Source organism: Melospiza melodia, chromosome 9 (genome assembly GCF_035770615.1).
Source record: "Melospiza melodia melodia isolate bMelMel2 chromosome 9, bMelMel2.pri, whole genome shotgun sequence".
Taxonomy (NCBI): domain Eukaryota; kingdom Metazoa; phylum Chordata; class Aves; order Passeriformes; family Passerellidae; genus Melospiza; species Melospiza melodia.
The window spans coordinates 2527372-2542700 of record NC_086202.1 but is presented as its reverse complement, the minus strand read 5'-3'; the positions used below and the strand labels follow the sequence as shown (position 1 = coordinate 2542700).

The 15329-nt window shown below is 42.6% G+C and overlaps 1 protein-coding gene across 5 annotated transcripts in view; it reads left to right on the top strand.

Annotated features, from left to right (window-relative positions):
- DOCK1 (dedicator of cytokinesis 1) overlaps nucleotides 1-15329 on the top strand; it is a 283605-nt gene that overhangs the window by 142216 nt on the left and 126060 nt on the right. For all 5 annotated transcript variants that reach the window (XM_063163002.1, XM_063163003.1, XM_063163000.1 and 2 more), the window contains exons 28-29: nucleotides 9079-9180; nucleotides 14063-14157. In XM_063163002.1, the coding sequence (XP_063019072.1) occupies nucleotides 9079-9180; nucleotides 14063-14157 (197 nt within the window). The remainder of the gene's footprint in view (nucleotides 1-9078; nucleotides 9181-14062; nucleotides 14158-15329) is intronic.

Genomic DNA, 15329 nt, shown 5'->3' with positions numbered 1-15329 from the left:
GCAGAAATTGTCCATATACCTCACAGTTACTTATAGGGACAACCTAATCAGAGCTGTTTCCTTGGCTCTGAAAATCATTTTGTCTTGCTCTAAGTAGCTTTTCTGAGGTATTTTTAAAGCATTTTAAAATAATGCTTAAATTTACCTCCTCAACAGATGATGAATATTTTTCAGCCATAGCAAGAGAAGTTACAAATCTCATTTTTGCCAAATGTCAAGAGTGGGATGAGTGTTGTAGGCTCTGCCATAACTCAGGGTTGGTTGATTTTCTGCTGGGGTTTCAAATGTTATGCCCCCAAAAAATTTAGTTGGGGTGGTTTTAAATGCAGGGAAATTACAAAAGTAAGAAAAAAATCTCATGTTTTGAGATTGAAAGATGAGAGAGAATAATTGAGATGTTTCAGTATTTTTCTTTTCCCATTTTTTTGTATTTTTAGTATATCTAAGTAGTACTGTAACATTCAGAAATACAGAAATATTTGAATTCTATGATATTAACTGGGTGGGGCTGGGAGGGGCCTTAAAGAAAATTTAGTTCCAATCTCTATAATTCCATTGAGGTTTTGCAGTAGCCTGTGCACTGATTTTAGTTTTTAATTGTTTTCTTAATATTTATTTTATATTCTGAATCAGTCTTAAAGCTGATTTGCCTTTGCTGGTTTGATTTGCCTTCCCCTTGGGGCAGATTCCTGGATCTCCAGGGCTGGGATGGGAAATCCTGGGTGAGTCTGGCCATGAAGCTGAATATCAGAGCCTGGAAAAGAGATTCTGCTTGGTCCTGTGGTTACTGCCCAGGTGGGAGGAAAAATACGGAAAAAAAAAAGATGTGAATCATGGGATATCCATGCATTTTCTTGGAATGGTGTAGGAACTGAGCTGAGCTCTGGATCAAACCAGCCCCTTCCCAGGAACATTCCCTGTCCTGCCCCTGCAGCCCAGGAGCTGATTTTCACTTTGGCATGTTTTAAACCACTGATTTTAATCTTGGTTTGGTTTTAATTGCTTTTTCCAAGGAGAGATTAGTTCTTATTTAAGTGTGGATGTGTAATTAAAAAACATCTCTCAACTTAAGTTGCTTTTGTTGCCCACACGCTGGGGCTGTAGCTGGGGAAAGCAGTTCCAGAGCTGAAGATCCATCTCTAATCCTGTTGTTAATGTGGGAGTGTTGTTGTTAGAATGTGATAAACGACTCCTTATTTGGGAGGGATTTACTTCTTTCCCTTCTGATTTCTGCCAGAACAAAGTTGGGGAGGAAAATAAAATTCAATTATAGGTCAGAATTTATTTTGGTGGTGGAAAACCAACACTTCAAAATGTTTTGTTTTTGCTGGAATACATGGAGTGTGCTGGCTGTCATGAGGAAAATTGTCAAAACATGTTTTGCACCTTTGGTTTAGTGAGAAAATAAATAAGTCATTCTCCTAAAATATTCTAGGTGGGTTTTGGTTGACTTGCAAGTACAGATAAACCTGAATTAGCTTCATCTGGAAGCAGCAGAGCTTCCTGAGCAAATATTCCATTCTTTCCTTCAGGAGGAGATCCCTGGAAGTGTCCAAGGCCAGGTTGGACTGGGCTTGAAGGGAGCTGGGACAGTGGGAAGTGTCCCTGGCCATGGCAGGGGTGGGATGGGATGAGCCTTAAGGTCCCCTTGATGCCTTGTTCAGGCTGCCCCAGAGCAGAGGCTGGACAGAGTTCCAGAATAAAGCAGGGATTGATTCAAAGCATCTCCTCCATGGGTGCACCTTGGGCAGCACCAGAGCCCAGCCAGGGCTGCACCCAAGATGAACCAAAATGGCCCCAAAATGCACGGCCGGGCACGGGCTCTGTCCCTGGGATCAGTTCTGCTCCATTTGCACCTTGCAGTTCATTGTCCCATTCCAGCTTTAGCCCCTGCAGTCCCACCCTGCTTGTTTTTTTCTCTGCAGCCCACGGGGTTTGTGCTCCTGGGCTGAGATTCGGGTCATTTGTCCTTGGTGCCCAGCTGGAGCAGGAATTGTTTTGTGTCCCTGCTCTGTGCACAGAGCTCAGCATCCCTGATGTGAGCCCAGACCCACACACTAAAGCAGCACAGAATGGGAAAAATACAAAAGCCAAACCTGAGGCATCACTTCCAGCCCAAACCAGTCTGGGATTCTGTGATCTTGGCTTTTCCATGGAATGGAGAAGGGAATGAGATATGTTTAACATGTTCAGCTTGTTTCTTAACTTCCAAATTCAAAATCAATATAAAAGCAAAAATCTTGTGTGTGACAGGAATTTCCTGGGTCCACACTGTTCATTTATCTCGGGCAGTTTGTCCTTTACCTCGTTGCTGGTCTCCTTTTGTCCTGTTGGGGTTGGATTTCTGCTGAGTTCAGGCAGGATCAGGATAAAGAGCCTTTATCAGCAGCATCCTGTTGGAGCTTATTCTGCTGAACGTTTTGGTCATCGTCCCAAATGATAATAAAAGAGGGGTTTAATTAATTCACTTTTCCACAATAGAAAAGTTCATCTTTTGCTTAGATTGCAGCTTAGAGATTGATTTCATGTTCTTTTCATGAGGCACCTTTGAAGCTCTTCTGGAGACTGCACATTGTTTAGCACTGAGTTGTCTGAGAGAATCCCCCAAAGTCTTCTGAGTTGCTGTGAGTTTAATAAGAAACAAAATTCAAATTTAATAATGTTAGGGAAGAATTGGGTCATTCTTGGATTCTCAGCCCACATATTCTTGTGTTCAGGTTCTGCAGATGAGGGCTTTACTGCTCCCTTTAATTAAATGTAAGGTATTAAACAGGTCTGTGTTCCTTGAGAGGGTGTAAAATGCAGATATGGCTGCTTCTCCAAACACCTGCAGACAGCTCCTGGAAAATACAGAAACCTGAGCTTATGAATCTCTGTTGGACAAGGGAAATGCTGTGGAAGTTTTCCTCTGCTCCTTGCAAACCTTGCACACATTTTATAAAATTGATCGATCTGCAGAAGTTACAGGTGAAGTAAAATTGTGCTAAGAGACAATTTGTGCCTGTGAGATGAGGTAAAACTGCTCTGCTCTGCTCTGGAGCCAGGCTGGGAGATTTGGGATTGGTCAATTGGGAGAGGAGAAGGCTCCAGGGAGAGCTCAGAGCCCTTCTAGGGGCTAAAAGGGCTCCAAGAGAGCTGCAGAGGGACTGGGGACAAGGATGGAGGGACAGCACACAGGGAATGGCTCCCACTGCCAGAGGGCAGGGATGGATGGGAGATTGGGAATTGGGAATTCCTGGCTGGGATGGAATTCCCAGAGCAGCTGTGGCTGCCCCTGGATCCCTGGCAGTGCCCAAGGCCAGGCTGGACACTGGGGCACCTGGGACAGTGAAGGTGTCCCTGCCATGGCAGGGATGGAATGAGTGATTTAGGAGCCAAATTCCAAGGGAAGAACCAGGTAAGGTGAGGACATTCCTGTAGGCAGAGAAGAACAATTTCACTCCTGTGAAATCCCCTCTTTGCTGCTATTGGGTATTAATCTGTTCTGCTCCTCTTATCTGTCAATATTGGAACAGAAATTCTCACTTGAAATGTGACCTGTCTGGAAATTGTATTTCTCTTATTTACTGTTATTGATGCATGCATTTGTGTAAATAGCATTAATTTGCTGCTCTAATATAAAATATCACAGAAAACTGAGCTGAAGTCAGAGAAGTCAGAACAAAGGACCAGCTTCTTATGAGTCTTTCTGGATTTCATCACTTTCCTGCTCTTTGGGGAGGAGGGAATGAGAACATTGCCTGTGCTGGGGATTTCATTTTGATATCATGCAAATGTGGAGAGAGCCCTCCCCTTTATTTTCCCCACTGATGAGAGCCTGGCAGTAGTTCCTGTCTGCAAGGACTGGGTCACCTTCAGAGAGCTGAGAACAGCAGCACATCAGAGCCTGCATCCCATAAACCTTCCCATGTCCTCTGTGTTCTGTCCCAAAACCTGGGGAAGGAACAGCCCCCGGGGTATGGTGTGATGGTGGATGTGCTGAGTGAACCAAAGGTAGGAATTAATTACAAAATGCAAAAGCCTCCCCAAAGAGACCTCCTCCTGCAAGGAGCTTTTTAATCCAGGGATCTGCAAACTGCGTGGTTTCATCAATTAAATTTGGATTGCACACATTTCTTATCTCTCATGCTCGCTGAGCCCCTCCATAAAGCAGTTGCTAAATAATTTACATTAAAACAGGAGGATGAGAAGCACCAAAAGTGGGATCATTTGTCTTCAAAATGGCTGTTGCTTTTAGGAGTGTATTCATCTGGCAGCATCACCTGTCTGGTGTGAAGATTATCATTTAAAAGATCATTTCTCTTCCTCTTGTTCCCATAATTTGTCATAGTGGTACCTCAGTGCTGCAGAGACAATATCCCAAATACCTGTGGGCTATCCCAATTACTGGGACTGCCACTTGTCACCAGCTATCATTTTCTCTTTAGGTTTATCTTGTCCTTTAATTCTTTTCCTGGTCTATATCAAAGTTTTTTACAACGCTTCCAACATTAATTGTATTTGATAAATAAAATAGGGGTTCTCATTGTCATAGGTTTGGTTTTATTGTTCCTCCTCAGTGACTTTTTGAAGGAAATATCTACAGGGGCATGGAGTGACAGGAAAACAGGGAATGGCTTTAAAATGAAGGAGGGGAGATTTGGATTGGATATTAGGGAGAAATTCTTCCCTGCCAGGGTGGTGAGGCACTGGCACCAGGGTTATATTTCCATATTCAGTGCTGCATTTTTGCAAAATTACTTTAAAACATTTTTTATGGGTTTTCCTTTTTATTTTTTACTGTTTGAGTACTGGCCATTCCCATAAATTCAGTTGTTTTCTGTATTTTATGACTGCATTTATAATTTTATTATCAGCATTAATAGATGTGTAAACCAAGATACCTGAATCAGATTTATTGAGGGCAGTTCTGTAGATTTTCAGTGAAATAATGTTTAGTGTAGCAGAGGGAGGAAAAAAAACCATGAGGAAAGGCAAATGCATTTAGAAAACCAGAAATAAATGTACTGACCTTGAGAACTCCTGAGCACTGTGGGTTCCATTGAAGGGCACTGTTCAATACTGACACTGCATGGAGCTTTTAAAAGAGAAACATTTTTTTGGTTAAAATGGACTTTTTTTTTTTTTTTTTTTTTTTTTTGCAAAAGAGCCTTAGAAAGATGATAAACGGTGTTGCTAAAACATCTCATTAACTTTTTTCGCCTGCTTTTTACAGAAGTTGGTGCAAAGCACTTTTGAATCAGGGGACTTTTTTTGTCTATTCCCACTGTGTTACCATCAACTTCCTAACAAATAAACCTTGTGCAAAGGGAATTTCAGTGGAGCTGCTGTGATCTTGGAATCACAGAATTGTGGAATGGTTTGGAAAAACCTCAAAGCCCATTGCATGGCATCCCATCCCATCCAAACCCATCCCATCCCATCCCATCCAAACCCATCCCATCCCATCCCAGCGTCACCTCCCACTGTCCCAGGTGCTCCCAGCCCCAATGTCCATCCTGGCCTTGGGCCCTGCCAGGGATCCAGGGCTTCTTTGGGAATTCCATCCCAGCCCCTCCTCACCCTGCCAGGGAACAATTCCCAATTCCCAATATCCCATCCATCCCTGCCCTCTGGCAGTGGGAGCCATTCCCTGTGTCCATATTCCCTCTCCCTTTCTTGTCAGCTCCTGCAGATGCCAGGGCCACAATCAGGGCTGGATTTTGGTTGTGATCTCTGTGAAACCCCTTTGATTTCCTTCCCAAATTGCTTTCCCTGCATCCACTCCTGCAGGGACTCAGTGCTGGAAAAGTTTTCCTTTTAAAACAAGTTTTCTGTTCACCAAGACAGAATTGTCAGAGATCAAATGAGGATCTGTAAAGTATTTCTTGATGTAAAACAAGGTTTGAAGACTAAATAAACTCATTCTCACCTCTAAACTCCCATGTCAGAGCTCTGCATTCTGCATGGACTTCCCTGGCTTGACCTAAAATTGGTTTTGCTGCTTGGGGAGGCTCTGAACTCCTTAAGTCACGTCAGGTAAAGGAGGTTTCACATCTTTTCCAGGAGCTCTGGAAGCAAAGTTTGTCACTGAAAATACCTTACTGCATCTTGATTGGCAAAAAGATGCTTCAAATGAATGTTTGTGGCAGCAGGAGACTGCCCAGATATTTATCACTGCCACTGTTGCAGGTGTGAGCTTCTGTTCCTGCAAGGAGAAAGGCTCACATGTTTTATTCTCTTGTTCAAGAGGCAAGGTTTGGCCTGAGGAAATGGAATATTCTGTGTATTCAGTAAAAAATGGGATAAATGGCAACGTTTTGCACTTGTTTTTATCCTGCTGCTGTAGCCACGAAATAATTTTGTCTCTGAAGGTGCTGCTGAATTTACTGTGGGATTTTCTATTACGAGAAAAGAAATGTTGGTTTTAATAGTGTGAGAAATACATGTATGAATTGTTATACATAGAGAGAAATTTCTGTGCCTGGGGGGGATTCTGCTTTGTTTTGAGTCTTTCTCCTGCCCTTCCTGGTGTGATGCTCCTGGGAAAAGCTTCAGGAATCAGGGGACAGTTCCTGCTGCCTGTGGTGACACAAATCCTGCTCCAATCCAGGAGCCAGTGGCCTCTGGCACATCTGGGCACACCTGGGCTCATTCCAACCCCTTTCCCACCAGGCCCTTCCCAACCCCACTGGCCCAGAGGGACCCTCAATGTCCCTGGTTTGGGGAGAAACAATCCAGGAGAGGCAGGAATTGCAGCAACCTGCTGGCAAAATGCTTCTCTAGTGGATATTCTTTAATGATCTTTCTGTCTGTGTGACCAGCACCAGCTCATTTCTGAGCTTTGCAATAGGGAAGGACTTGCAGGGTAAGGCCTGCCACTATTTCAGTGAATAAATAGCTGAGAAGTGCCCAGCACAATGGAAACTCCTTGCAGGACTGCTTGGGTAAACACAGCTTTGCAATTATTCCTATGGCTCAAATTGAAATTGATTTTTTAGAGAATTAGGTACCTTTTTTCTATATATTGCTTCCAGTGCTGGACTGTAGATGATGACAATGATCTCCAAATACAACTAAAGATTAAAAATCAACTTAAGATTAAAATCTAATCATGTTGTTAGCTATTGCTAACTAGTTAGAGCATATTAAAAACACCTAGAGTACAAATATTACCTCTAAATAATTACAAACCTTTATTAGCACTGTAATTAAGAGTGTGCTGGCTGCAAGTGATACCTCACAAAGGAAATGATGACTGGTAGTTGTACTTTCCTCCTAATATTAAATAGATTTTCCTTCCAGCAGGGCCTTGAGCAGTGGTTTGCAGGTGGGGATGTGCAGATCAGCGTTGGAGCAGGGATATGTGTGTGTGATGGAATGTTGGATTCAAGGAACAATTCTGTATCAAAGGAAGGGTTTTTATCACCAAGATAAACACCAAGATGAGCATGAATCATTATTTTGATGCAGGGAAACAGGAAGAAGTGTTGATAACTGCTTAAAGACCAGCACCCAGTCTGCTCAGCACCACTTTGGGGGCTCAGCCTGAGCTGAAATGACAAAATTTAACAAGTTTCTGTCATTTTAACTAAAACTTACAGCCCTACAGAATTTCCTCTTGTTTGTGTTCCATTTCTATTTGCTTGTTGTATTTATTTTTAGCTCCAGCAGCCATTCCAGGTTTTTACCCAGCTCTCCTATTGGCTCCTATCAAACCCAGTGTTTGCTGTGCCAGGAGCTCGTTAGGCACTGATTTGACAATTAATGTTTGGATTTTGAGATGGTCCTGTCTTATTTCCATTTCATAGTAGGAAATGTTGTCTTTGTAGAGCCCCAGATTCTGTTCTTGTTAGAAAGTTCTTTTGATGTCCCGGAACAGCAGCTCAGGTGGACTTTGCTTCCATATTCATGGAGTTTGCAGGTGCCACAGAGCTCCCATCAAGTACCTTGGCATTCTCTGGAAAATCCAATATTCCACATGGACAAAATCAGTCCTGTAGGAGTTTAGATCTCAGCTCCATTGCAGGAGAAAAGCAAATTCCAGGAGTGCTGATCAGGTGGAATTTAAGGTTAACCTGTAAATTCTGTAAATAAGAGGGCTCAGAGCACATGCAGGTGACCCAGTGTCATTTCAGGTTTAATCTCAGTTACTTGGACTGATGTGGAAATAAAGATTTTAAATTGAAATTAATGCTGAACTTAAAGGTAACAATAAAGGCTCTGTGCCTTTATGAAGAGAAAATTCCTGAGTGTTCTTCTGGGCTGTGGCATGGAATAACCTGGAAAACAGCACAGAGAGGGGGATTTGCAATTCTATCAAACCACAGAAAGAATCACTTATTTTCTAAGTAATTCTGAAGGGGTTTTTACTAATTTTTAATGTTTTTCCTCCTGCATTAAAGACCAGAAAAGATGTGGACATCATTAACAGGCTCTTAGCAGATAGGCAGAGAGGGAGGATGGACAAGAAGCTCCATTTTACCACATCTAGGAACCTTGGGAATGGGTTGGATTGTTTCTACTACAACACTTTCACCCATGAGAAGGAAAAACTAAACATTATTTTAGTCATTTTTTACTCTTTCTGTGTTTTTAGAGAGATCTGGATGGTTCTGCTCTTCTGGTTTGATGGAGTTCACTGGATTTTGGTGGTGTTTTTTTAAGCATCACTGTATCTGAAAATACCACGCAGCGAAATGAAAACTTGGGGTTGGTTTAGCTCAATGCTCAATATGATAATTCTGAAAGGATTTCTTCCTTGAGCAGAATATTGACTTTCCAAATGCAAATGCTGATATTGTGTGATATTTTTAGGAGTGCTGTTTATTACCTTGCAGACACTTTAATGTCTGAGCAATTTTTAGAAGAAGAATATGTCGCAAAAGCTTCGGTGATAAACCCATGAAATTGGAAACTTTTTGAGATGGGGTTTTTTTTTGTTTCCTTGACAGAATTTTGCATATCCATTAATGAATTTTAACGATGGAATTATCTCCACTGCATTCTGTGGTTCTCTCTAGCAATATTATGTTTTGCTGGCCGGTATTGTGTTGCATTATCCTAAATAATGGATTCCTTTCCTTTGCTTTTTGCCAGGGGAGTTTTGTGGCCTGCATGACAGCCATCCTGAGGCAAATGGAGGATTACCACTATGCCCATTTAATCAAGACTTTTGGCAAGATGAGGTCGGATGTTGTGGTGAGTTTCATTTGTTTTATCTCTTCATAAGATGGCTCAGCTTGTGTTTGGGTTTTTTTCCCTGTTACTGGTCATTAAATGCACTTGTGAGATGTGAACAAAATGTGCTTGGCATTATAGATTTAATAGAAAATAATTTTTTAGGCATTGTGACATGCACAGGAGTACAGCTGGAGCTGTTCAGTGCTTTAAAACATGAGGCAGTGGACTGGAGGCAATTAAAAGAAAGCAGTAAAAATAGTACTGTTGAGACATTACTTAAATCTGGTAAGGAAAGAAGAAAAAGAATATAAAAAAGGCTTTCTTAGGAAAGGAACTTTCAGTGTTAAATCTTCCAGATGTCCTGATTTTGTTTCTTGAAGTAGCTTTTACTTAGAGATCTGCTCACTTTCCCTTTTCCCTTTTATGCAAAACACTTTAACCTTAAAGATGCCCTTAGTTGTTAAATAAGCAATAGTAATTGAAATTTGTCTTCTCAGAGTCATTGGGTAGCCTGGCTAAGGCAACAACCCAAGTTAATTAAAGCATAATAGAAGGGAGTTTATAGCTGAGGAGATAAGTCTGTAATAGCCTGGAGGTGGCACTGCCACATGGCCAGGCAGGGCTGGGAGGGGACACCAACCCCTGGCTGAGCTCCAGCAGTGACCCCACATCGTCCCCTCTGCCACCCTGGGGGGCTCCAGGCAGCTCCCAGCTGGGCTTGGGCCCTTCCTCAGCTTCTCCTCTTCCTCCAGCCCCACCAGAACAATGCCAGGACCTTGCCTTTGTGTCATTTTCATGTTTGGACTTCCCAGTTTGTCCTGAATTTGTGTTATTCTCCTTTTGTCTGTGTTGGGCAAGGTTTGAGCTCTTTGCTCAGCAGAGAGCAGAACATTCCCAAACTAAGTGCAGATAAAGGGCTGATAAGAGTGTGGATACAGCAGAGGGAAGAGAAAAGCAAGTCTGGATCTTTCTTTTGTGTGATTTTAATGTTTGGACTTCCCAGTTTATCTTGAATTTATGTTCTTTCTGCCTGTGTTGGGCAAGGTTTGAGCTCTTTGCCCTGTTCCATATCTCAGCCACTTTTTGCACCTGCTCTGGCATCTCTAAAGTTCAGAGCTGATTTTAAATAATATTCATTAAGATGTGGAGGTTTATTGGCAGAGTATTGTTGACCCTGTGAGTAAAGGAAACTACAGGGAGTAAACTAAATTTTCTTTCTCTTTGTTTTACTATGATTTTTTCACTTCTTTAACCCAGCAATTTTTGGTGCCACTCTCATTTGACTCAGCCAGTAGAACTGAAATCCAGGAATCTTTGCTTTTAAACCCAGAGCTGGAGGTGGCAACTGCACCTCCTATTGCAGAGGATTCCATTTAATCACAAATCAGTGATTTAGAACTGAGACTAAATTCAGCCAGGCAGAAATGAAAAACTTCATCTTAAAAAAAAAAGGCAAGAAAAAGGGAGAACTTAAGCTGTGGTTTCTTTTTCACCACTGGAGACCCTTAAGTCTTCCTTCAGCCTCTGCTCTTGCTCAAGCAGGAGTTGGAAGCTCAGGGCTGGAAGTGCTGGAGGAAACTTTATGGTCTGTGTTATGTAGGTGGCAGGTTTAGATTATTATAATGGTCATATTTGGCCTCAAAAGTCTTCAAAAAGATGAGGTGGAGTGCAATAAAACCAGTCTTTTACCTCTCTGCAGAATAGAGAGTTTAGATTTATTAAGGAATGTCTGTTCAAAGAGGAATTTCTTGCTTTAAGATCCCTTCCAGCCCAGACTCTGCTGTGATTCTGTAAAATCAAAATCTGTGATTCTGCTGTCATCCTGAGATGAAATGTTGTCTGAGATCAGGAAGGTTATTTCTGGGACTGATTTTTTTTCCTCTTTTTACTGGGTAAAAAATATTTTTATTTGAGACACATTTGGTTTAGTTGACAAAAAGTGCCTGTTAATGTTCTGCCATGTGGAGAATCTCAGCTGAGCCCAGGCTGTTTCCTTTCCATCAGTGGATGGGAATTTTTTAGGGGTCTTACCTGCTGTGAATTCTATTTCCTATTAAATAGGATTTGTATTTGTAGTTAGAGAGAGAGCAGGAGTTGTAACCCTTCCTCCTTTAGTACAGGTTTTTATGTTCAGAAATATTTGTCCTGCTTCCAGTTATTCTGAAAATAAGTAGATTTTTCTTGTCCTGCTGGCTTCCCTCTCTTCCCAGCCCCTCAAAAACCCTGAGTTTTCCTCATAAAATGAGGTTAATTCATCCAAACCATTTTCTTTTCTACGAGAACCATAAAATGGAAAAAAGAGCAATATTATGACTGCATAAACCCCAGGTGAGCATAAGGAGCCTTTTATTTGATCAATAATTAGCTCAGTTGTTACAGAGCATTATTTAAAGTACCTGGGTGAGTGTGGGGTTATTAAAATGTAAATATCAGGGGGTGGAGATGCAGAGCTGAATCAGCAAAGTAGGTCAGAACCCCCAGGCTCAGGAAGAAACCAAACCATCATCAATGGAATTCTGTCACCAAAACACAGAAAAAATGAGCAGGAAATGTGCAAGTTGAGCTCTTAAGTGAAGGCAGATCTTCCTGAGCTGGAGGAGAGGCTGTGGGATGGATGAGTGGTGGCAGTGGTGACGCCTGAACCAGGAGCAGCTCCAGACTTGCTGTCCATCCATGCCAAAGCAGCAGGATCTGTTCACTGGGCATGGTGGTGCTCGGTCAGAGGTTGGATTTGGTGGTCATGGGGGGCTTTTCCCAATTCAGAATTCTGGGATTCTGTGATTGTTGCTGATGTTGTAAAATGGCAGAGGAGCTCTTTCACCAGGTATGTTGTGCACATGGTGGAACCCAGTTCCCTGGATGTCCCCAGAACAGCTGGGGTTGGAAGGGACCTCTGGGAATCACCCAGTGCAGCCCCTGCCAGGGCAGGGTCCAGGTGGGTCTGGGATAATTGCAGAGAGGGGAAATTCCACCTTGCTTTGTGAGATAACAAACACGGAGAGACAATATTTACCATGGCCTGGAGGGACAGGACACAGGGAATGGCTCCCACTGCCAGGGGGCAGGCATGGATGGGAGATTGGGAATTGGGAATTCCTGGCTGTGAGGGTGGGCAGGCCCTGGCACAGGGTGCCCAGAGCAGCTGTCAGCTGGTCAGAATCAGCTGGGGTAACTGGCTTGGTTTAAGTCACACAAACCCATCTGAGCTCATTTTCCCTGAATCCAGAGGGGGATGTTTGCACAATGTGCTTTTGCAGCAATATTTGGGAAGTGAGAGCCTCCAGCAGAAAGATGGGGATCAGGAAGGAGCAGCCTGGAGAGGAGCAGCTCCAGGGAGAGCTCAGAGCCCTGCCAGGGACTGGGGACAGGGATGGAGGGACAGCACACAGGGAATGGCTCCCACTGCCAGGGGACAGGGATGGATGGGAGATTGGGAATTGGGAATTGTTCCCTTTTTTGGGCTGGGCTGGAATTCCCAGAGCAGCTCTGGCTGCCCCTGCGTCCCTGGCAGTGCCCAAGGCCAGGCTGGACATTGGGAGCACCCTGGGACAGTGGGAGGTGTGGAATGGGATGGGATTTAAGGTCCTTCCCACCCAAACCAGTCAGGGATTCTGGGGTTCTTGATCCCCAAGCCATGTCCTCAGAGTCTCTGCAGCTCCCTGCATCCACTGATGGGGAATTTCTGAGCCAGGAAAACATTTGAACAGAACAGTGGATTAAAGGATAAATCTGCTGAAGATCCTGGCTCTCAGAGCTGAACAAAGACTGATGAGAGCAGGGACTTCAGATTGGTTTCTCACTGAAAAGGTTACACAGAAACCAGTCTTAGTTAAAAGTCCAGTTGATGGAACATATTGGGGATTTTTTTTTTGTAGGCATTTGACATTTTAAAGATAGACCAGATAAATACCATTGCTGAGAAACTGTATCAAAGGGAAGATATTCTAACCTTGGAATGAAAGTTCATTTTTATCTCTGTGTGAAGTGGATCAAGGACTTTCTGCATGAAGTTCTCTCTTCCCCTTTATCTTTCTCGCAGCATTTGATATTACTGAAATTGTTAGATAGCAATTACAGATTCCCAAATTGTAGGAGATGATTTACATTGTAAAGTACACAAAGTTTCTGCTCTGAAGAACTGTGTGTTTGTAGCTGTGTGGAAATAAATTGGTTTATGCTGTTAAATTAACTTGTTCTTGGGCAGCTTTTCCCTTACAGAAGCAATTCCTGCTGCTCCCTTTAGGGAGGGTCCCTCCCAGTTTTGGGATGTCCAAGCCATGTCTGTCCTCTGCCCCAGGTGGGGGGTGATGATTTGAGCTGGGAGATGTTTTTATTTTAATACATAAATAATCTCAGTTTCTGGAGAATATCCATGAAGGGAGGGATTATTCATCACCTGACTTCTGGGAGCATTCTTAGTGCAATCCTAAGAGTTAAATAAATATTTAGCTTTGATTTCTTTTCCTCTTTCCATGAACCAGTGTGCTTTTATCAACTTCCCAAGAGTATGTTGTGACAGGTGTATCACAATACACTGAAGAACTGGGTGGTTTTGTCCATAGTATGGAAAAAAATGATGATTTTTCCAGTAAAAACTCCTTTTGCAAAATTGGTGAGCCAGTGTTTGACCTTGATGAATCCCATTATTGATCCTCTTGATGAATCCCTTTGCTTAAGGGTGGGATTACTGTTTTTATAATTTCTGAAATGGAATTACTGTAGGATTTATGGGCATCATGTGTAAATGTGCTTGAGGAGGATTTAGGTGTGTTTTTAATGAAAAATGTCTTTTTGATGAAGCAGAACACAAAGACCCCTTTGGAGTGCAATCATCAATAACTGCCACCACCCCTTGGAGTTCCTTGGTCCCATTTTCTCCAAATATTATCTCTTCTTTTAGGATTTCCTGATGGAGACATTCATCATGTTCAAGAACCTGATTGGGAAGAACGTCTACCCCTTCGACTGGGTGATCATGAACATGATGCAGAACAAGTGAGTACAGAGGGACAAGTTCTAGAGCTCTCCTGAGCACAGGGAGAAGCTCCAGAGCTCTCCTGAGTATGAAGGGAGAGGCTCCAGAGCTGAGTACAGAGGGAGAAGCTCCAGAGCTCTCCACAACTCCGGGGTTGCCTGGAAACAGCAGCTGCAGCCAGCCTGCCCTGCCTTCTCCTCCTCCTCTGATGCAAAGAATTATTGAAATGTTGGCTCTGGAAGAGCATTGTAGTGGCCTGGTTTAGGGATCTTGGAAGCCACCTAAAATTTAGGGTGGTGTCAGTTTGAGAACCTGGACTTTGGAGCTGACTGCAGGTGCAGTAAAATTCTATTCAAATCTTAAAGTAATTCAGTTTATTCTTTGGAAGGTGAATCACATATTTTTCTATCCATATCTTAAAGTAATTCCATTTATTCTTTGGAGGGTGAATTGCATGTTTTGCATATGACCTCACATTAGGTGGTGTTGTATGGAGTTGTATGTCCAGGAATGTTTTCTCTGGTTCAAGAAGAATTAAGGAAGTTTTTAAATCCAAATTCCATCACCCCAGTAATGTAGAGAGAGGCTGAAAGTGTTCCTAATGCTCATTTTTTCCCCAATAATTGCAGTTCTGTCATTATTTAGCATTTCTTTGTGCAGTGTTTTATGCTGGTGACATTTTATTAAGTGTGTCAAATGCTTTTATGTGTACTGAGATGAAAGTATAAGGGAAAAACATTATATTTACCAGTTGCCTGGAGAAATCTCTTCTGCATTTACTGGAAGCTACCATGGCTGTAAAGTTGTCAGTGTTTCCTTATATAAAATCCTGAACCACAGCTCCTGCTCTCCTTATAAAAATGCACCATAACTTTAATCTTGGCTTCTGAAGTCTCCTTAACTCCCTAATAAAATCTGTTCTGAATAAGTAGGAGTCAGGAGATTGAGCCATCTTTGGGTTCTTCCTGCTGGTTTGGAATGCTTGGGAAGCACCTGGTGTTTGAAATAAGGAGCCCTTTGAGAGCTCATGAGGAACATCTGAAGCCCTTTGGATTTATTTCTTTTTTTATTCATTTTGAAAGTGGTTTTGCTTCAGCAACTCTGAGTGCCTTCAGAGCTGTGTTGGAGGTGTTGGGAAACCCTCCCAGCATGTGTTACCTGTGAACAGGAGAACTCTGGGGTTCCTGAAGTT